At 53.8% G+C, this 6,975-nt stretch overlaps 1 protein-coding gene across 1 annotated transcript in view; it reads left to right on the plus strand.

The window, feature by feature from the left end:
* Positions 1–6,975, plus strand: part of GRIN2D (glutamate receptor, ionotropic, N-methyl D-aspartate 2D) — a gene marked incomplete at its 3' end in the record, with an annotated part of 39,383 nt that overhangs the window by 4,410 nt on the left and 27,998 nt on the right. The window contains exons 2-5 of the mRNA XM_005879586.1: positions 5–376; positions 5,446–5,560; positions 5,777–5,988; positions 6,761–6,929. Of these exons, the coding sequence (XP_005879648.1) occupies positions 5–376; positions 5,446–5,560; positions 5,777–5,988; positions 6,761–6,929 (868 nt within the window). The remainder of the gene's footprint in view (positions 1–4; positions 377–5,445; positions 5,561–5,776; positions 5,989–6,760; positions 6,930–6,975) is intronic.

Consider the following 6,975-nt stretch of genomic DNA (forward strand, 5'->3'; position numbering starts at 1 on the left):
GCAGCCTCAGCGCACAGATCCGCCTGCTCTTCTGTGCCCGCGAGGAGGCCGAGCCTGTGTTCCGGGCAGCGGAGGAAGCTGGCCTCACGGGGCCTGGCTACGTCTGGTTCATAGTGGGGCCCCAGCTGGCTGGAGGTGGGGGCTCCGGCGGCCCTGGGGAGCCCCTTCTTCTGCCAGGAGGCACCCCACTGCCTGCCGGGCTGTTTGCAGTGCGCTCTGCTGGCTGGAGGGATGACCTGGCCCGGCGTGTGGCAGCTGGCGTGGCCGTGGTGGCCAGAGGAGCCCAGGCCCTGCTGCGTGACTATGGCTTCCTGCCCGAGCTCGGCCATGACTGTCGCGCCCAGAACCGGACCCATCGAGGGGAGAGTCTGCATAGGTGAGTGGGGCTGGGGTGGGAGGGGTGTGGGAAGACTCCGAGCCTGATACTTCCTGCCTGAATGCTGTCAGATGGGTCACGTCCTCTCTGAACGTCAGTTTCCTTTTCTGTAAAGGAAGGGGTGTACTTGAGTAATTGGGTCCCCTTTCTGCGGTTCAATCAGGTAATTTGGGAAAAGCACCTGAGACACAGTGAGTGTATTACTGTATTTCATCATGATAAGATGCACATTTGTTCACAGTTTAATGCCTTTGAAATCAAGACAGTGTCTTAAAATTGATGTCTTATCATGGCTTACCTGGAAGTGCTTCTTTCTTTATGCCACATAGAAATAATGATAGCCCTGCCCTAGCTGGTTTGGCTCAGTGGATAGAGCATCCGCCTGTGGACTGAAGGGTCCCAGGTTCGATTCCAGTCAAAGGCACATGCCCAGGTTACAAGCTCCATCCCCCGTAGGGGGCATACAGGAGGCAGCTGATCAATGATTCTCTCTCATCACTGATGTTTCCATCTCTCCCTTCCTCTCCCTTCCTCTCCAAAATAAATAAAAATATATATTAAAAATAAATAAATGTTGGGGACCAAGTCAAAATTTGGGGGAGTGCAGCCCATGACCCACCTTTGTGGGCTATCTTAGGACTCAGGCTCCATGTGGAACCCATAGTTCCACATTTAAGAACACGGAATTTGGACTTGGTCAGACCTGGGTCTGGGCAAGCTGCTGGGCCTCAGTGTTCTCATGTGTCACGTGTCTGAGAGCACACCTGTACAGGGTACGGGGTACGGGGATGCTGGAAGAGTCTCTGTCAGATTGGATGTAGGAAATACCCTAGTTAGAGTACAAGCTGAACTTAACTAACAAAAAGACTCAACAATCAATGCCCCAAACAAGATAGAAGTTTGTTCCTCTATCACTTAACAATCCGGAGATTTGGGGTCGAGGTTATCAGGAGACCCCATTGCTCCATGTGACCATTCAGGACCCAGGCCCCTCCCACCTTGTTGCTCTGCCATCTCCCTTCTTCTCAGTCAAAGCTGGGTCGTGGGCAAGTCTGCATTGCAGGTCATGAGAAGGGGGAAAGAGAGGAAGTGGAGAGCAAGCCATTTCCTTTTGGACAAGTAAGGTGGAAGGGACAGGTCTGACTCCCCATTGGGGAGCATGTAGTCAAGTCACATGGCCAGCGCTGGCTTATTGGCTGTTTACAGACACGTTCATGCGAGTTGGTTAGATGTGGATCCTGATTGGCTAATAATGCCTGTGCCTTACTGGTTGTTACATGTTTTGAATGTGGCTCCTGCACGTGCTGTGCCCTGGGCGAGCTGCAAAGAGATTGGGGAATGCCGATTCCAGCTGGGTAGCTGTGCGCCCAGAGTACACGCTATTATTTTAAAACAGGAGAACAGGGTGGTGGAAAACAGCGCCCCCACCACAGGGAGCTCTTTGAGTGGGGAAATTGATAGGCTGGGGGACAGAACAGCGGCAGGAGAGGCCTACATCCTGAAACGAGCTTAGGAAGAGGCGATGGGTGAGAAAGAAAGCCCTAGGGGAGGAGCATTTTGAGAACCGGCGAGCTGGGAATCAGGATCCAGGAGACAAGAGAGCGAGAAAAACATCCCTCGTTCATAAATACTTACTGAGTTCAGCCTGCTAGGAACTAGGGCTCATGCTGGGCGCTGGGAACACAGATGAAAAAAACCATGGACTTCTCGTCAAAGAACGCAGGGTCCTGTAGGGGCGGCAGACACGGATGGGATAATGACAACACAGCGTGGTGCTTGCAGTAATGGAGGTTAAATGGGCATCCTGGGAGCCCCGAGCAGAGCACTGTCTCAGCCAGGACATTTTTGGTTGCAAGAAGCAGAGTCTCATTCAGATTTCCTCAGGGAAAGGGGGGTTTATCGGAAAGATAAACTCGCACAGAGACCCAGGTGTCAGGAATTGAGGCCAAGACAATCGCCACCCCACCCCCCATCCCCTGGCTTGCCACTCCCAGAGGCTGTCCAGTTCCTTTCTTACGACCGCTTACCCGGGACTCGGCTTCCTCCCCAAACGCATCATTTCTCTCATCCTGTCCACCACCCATCCCTCCAAATGCTACAGCTCATATCCTCCCAGGAGAGGAATTCGATTGGCCCAAATCAGCCTTCCAAACTAGGCTACGCAAGTCACGGCTCAGCCTGTGGAGACAGGGAGGTTTCCGGGAGGAGGAGATATGTGAGCTGAGACCGGAAGGATGAATTGCTCATTCATTCATTCATTCATTCACTCATTCGTTCACTGACAAGCCCTTTACATAGTCTACTATGTGCCAAGAATTGTTTTAGGCACAAGGGTATGTGGAGTTGAACAATGACAGCCTCATAGGGGACAAAAAAGAAAAGGAAGAAGAAAATGCCAGCAGGTGATAACTTCTCATGAAAATCAAACCGGTGGGATGTGATAAGAAATGCCTAGGGTGCTAGGTTAGGTGAGGTCATCAGGAAAGGTCTTTCTGAGCAGGAGAAATATGGAGATAAAAAATAAAATAAAAGCCCTGGCCGATTTGGCTCAGTGGATAGAGCGTCGGCCTGCAGATTGAAGGGTCCCGGGTTCGATTCCAGTCAGGGGCATGTACCTTGGTTGCAGGCACATCCCCAGTAGGGGGTGTGCAGGAGGCAGCTGATCGATGTTTCTCTCTCACCGATGTTTCTAACTCTCTATCCTTCTCCTTTCCTCCCTGTAAAAAAAAATCAATAAATATATATATATTTTTAAAAAAATAAAGAGCTCTAGCCGGTTTGGCTCAGTGGATAGAGCGTCCATCCGAGGACTGAAGGTCCTGGGTTCGATTCCAGTCAAGGGCACGTACCTAGGTTGTAGGTAGGCCTGGGTCAGGAGGCCCGTCACGTGCAGGAGGCAGCCAATCACTGTGTCTCTCTCACATCGATGTTTCTCTCTCTGTCTCTCCCCCTCCCTTCCACCCTCTCTAAAAATCAATGAAAAACTATCTTTGGGTGAGGGTTAACAAAAATGAAATAATAAAAAATAAAGAGGAGGAGCCAACTACTGGAAGATCTGAATGAAAAGAAGGGAAGCCCTAACCGGTTTGGCTCAGTGGATAGAGCGTCGGCCTGTGGACTGAAGGGTCCCAGGTTCGATTCTGGTCAGGGGCATGTACCTTGGCTGCGGGCACATCCCCAGTGGGGGGCGTGCAGGAGGCAGCTGGTCGATGTTTCTCTCTCATCGATGTTTCTAACTCTCTAACCCTCTCCCTTCCTCTCTGTAAAATATCAATAAAAAATATATATTTAAAAAAAAAAAAAAGAAGGGAGGGGACGCAGCAGGTGCAAAGGCCCTGGGGCTGGAATTTCCTGCTTGAAAGCCTGAAAGAAGGCCAGCGTGAAAAAGAAAAAAAATTTAAATTTTTTTAAATTTTAAAATGAGAGAGAGGCCGAAACCGGTTTGGCTCAGTGGATAGAGCGTCGGCCTGCGGACTGAAGGGTCCCGGGTTCGATTCCGGTCAGGGGCATGTACCTGGGTTGCGGGCACGTCCCCAGTGGGAGATGTGCAGGAGGCAGCTGATCGATGTTTCTCTCTCATCGATGTTTCTGACTCTCTATCTCTCTCACTTCCTCTCTGTAAAAAAAATCAATAAAATATATTTGAAAAAAAATAAAATAAAATGAGAGAGAGAAAAAAAGGCCAGTGTGGCTGGAGCTTCATGGGTGGAGGGCTATGACGAGGGGATGGAGAAACACAATGGGCTCAGCTCCTTCAAGGCTGTTAGGCCAGGTCAAGGGGTTTGGGTTTGATTCTAAAGGCAGTTGGGAGTTCACCAGGAAGAGAGAGTATCCAGGCAGGGGAACAGCACTGGGCACAGGCCCAGAGGCGAGAAAAACTTGGGCAGGTTGGTGCTACACCACAGCTCAGGGTAGGTGAAGGCAGGAGAATTAGGGTTTGGGGCTGATGAGGCTGTGGAGGTAGACGGGGCCACAAGGGCCTAGAACACCACGTTGAGTCTTGGACATTGGGAGTCTTGGACATGGGGCACTAGGGAGCCATGGGTGGCTTATGAGCAAGGGAGAGATGGAGTCGATTTGGGCATAAGAAGACCCCTTTGGGGCAGAGTGGGGAACAGACTGAAGGAGTGAGATTGGAGGCTGGAGGCCAGGCCAGAGGCTGGGCCAGGGCTTCAGGGTGGCTATGAGGATGGAGAGGAGGGGGTGGGACAGGGAGATCCCAGGGGCAGGAAGGACTGGGCTTGGGGACCGACGGCCTGGGCAGGGGGGAGGGGGCCAGCTGATGATCTGGCCCAGTGTCTGGGGCAATGTGACAGGCCTTCAGAGTGCAGGGTGCCATTGCATAGTGAGATGTGTGGGGTCCAGAGACCCTCGGGGGCTTCTTCCCAGAGGAAGGACATTTGAGCTGGGTCTTGAAGACGAAAGGATTGGTCAGGATGAGAAGAAGGGACAGAATAAATGTTTTCCAGGCAGAGAGCACAGCACTTGCGAAGGCCTAGAGACAGGAAACCGCTTGACATGTTTGGGGACACTCAGTGTTAGTGGAACGCAAAGTGGGTTTGGGGTAGAAACAGTTGGTTTTTTCAAATATATTTTTTATTGATTTCAGAGAGGAAGGGAGAGAGAGAGAAACATCAATGATAAAAGAGAATCATTGATCGGCTGCCTCCTGCACGCCCCAAACTGGGGATGGAGCCCGAAACCCGGGCACGTGCCCTGACCGGGAATTGAACCGTGACCTCCTGGTTCATAGGTCAATGCCCAACCACTGAGCCACACCGGCTGGGCCAAAGAGTTTGAGGATGGGAAGCAATCAGAGATGGCGGGGGCCGGAACACTCAGGGTCTCCACCTCCCCAAACCCAGGCTGAGGCTCTAGGACCCTGTGTGTGGGCGCTGGGCAGCGAGGGGAGAGTACCTGACAGAAAAGAGGCTTATGGGAGTTTTCAACAACTTGGAGGAGATCCCGCCTGGGAGCTGGGGCTGGTCAGTAGAAAGGGGACTTCTTCTGTTTTCGGCCACCACGGTCCGGTCCAGGTCCCACATGTCCCCTCCCTTTCTCCTGGGCAGGTACTTCATGAATATTACCTGGGACAACCGGGATTACTCCTTCAATGAGGATGGCTTCCTGGTGAACCCCTCCCTGGTGGTCATCTCCCTCACCAGGGACAGGACCTGGGAGGTGGTGAGTTCCCGCCCTGACCGCGGGTTGGGAGAGGCCTGGACTGCTGGGTCCCGGGGGGGGGAGAACTGGGAGCCCAGATCTACGGGGAGGAGGGAGATGGGGCCCGAATGTCCTGGATCTGAGGGAGAAGGAGCTGGGAGCCTGGGCCACGAAGGCCAGGGCATTCGGGAAGCCCCCCCGCCCCCAGGAAGCCTGAGTCCCCATCTCTCGGCCAAGGTGGGCAGCTGGGAGCAGCAGACTCTGCGACTCAAGTACCCGCTGTGGTCCCGCTACGGCCGCTTCCTGCAGCCGGTAGATGACACGCAGCACCTGACGGTGGCCACGCTGGAGGAGAGGCCCTTCGTCATTGTGGAGCCGGCCGACCCCATCAGCGGCACCTGCATCCGAGACTCGGTGCCCTGCCGGAGCCAGCTCAACCGCACCCACAGGTGACAGCCGGGGCCGGGAGTTCCAGCTTCAGTATCTTTCCCCTGCCCCGCCCGTTTTGGCTCCGTGGTTAGAGCGTCACCCGTGGACTGAAAGGTCTCGGGTTCGATTCCGGTCAAGGGCACGTATCTGGGTTGCAGGCTCCATCCCTGGCTCTGGTTGGGGCACGTGCAGGAGGCAACCAATCGATGTGTTTCTCTTACATCGTGTTTCTCTCTCACTTCCTCTCCCTTCCACTTTCGCTAAGAATAAATAGAGCCCTAGCCGATTTGGCTCAGTTGATAGAGCGTGGGCCTGCGGACCAAAGGGTCCCGGGTTCGAATTCGGTCAAGGGCAGGTACCTTGGTTGCAGGCTCCTCCCCTGCCCCACCCTCGGGTCACGTGCAGTTGGCAACCAATCGATGTGTTTCTCTTACATCGATGTTTCTCTCTGTCTTTCCTTCTCTCTTCCACTCTCTATAAAATCAATGGAAAAATACCCTCGGGTGAGGATTAACAAAAAATAAATGGAAATATAAATGGGAAAATGTCCGAGGATTAACAACAACAAAAAACCCTCCTCCCTTGAAGCCCAGGGGTCCTGACCCAGCCCCTCCTTCCTTGGGACCCAGGACCCTCACCGCCCTCCAGTTTGGCGACCTTGGACGAGTCCCGTAACTCCTCTGAGCCTCAGTTTACCCCGAGAGCGTTAACCTGAGTTTTAGCGGCTGCTTGCCCCTCCCCTCCCTTAAGACGAGTGGTCCCCAGTGTCCCCAAGCCTGCTGTTCCCCGCAGCCCTCCGCCAGACGCCCCCCGCCCGGAAAAGCGGTGTTGCAAGGGCTTCTGCATCGACATTCTGAAGCGGCTGGCGCAGACCATCGGCTTCAGCTACGACCTTTACCTGGTCACGAACGGCAAGCACGGGAAGAAGATCGACGGCGTCTGGAACGGCATGATCGGGGAGGTGAGGCGCATGGACAGGGCGGGGCGGGGCGGACAGGGGGGCCCCA

Source organism: Myotis brandtii, unplaced genomic scaffold (genome assembly GCF_000412655.1).
Source record: "Myotis brandtii unplaced genomic scaffold, ASM41265v1 scaffold601, whole genome shotgun sequence".
NCBI classification, from domain to species: domain Eukaryota; kingdom Metazoa; phylum Chordata; class Mammalia; order Chiroptera; family Vespertilionidae; genus Myotis; species Myotis brandtii.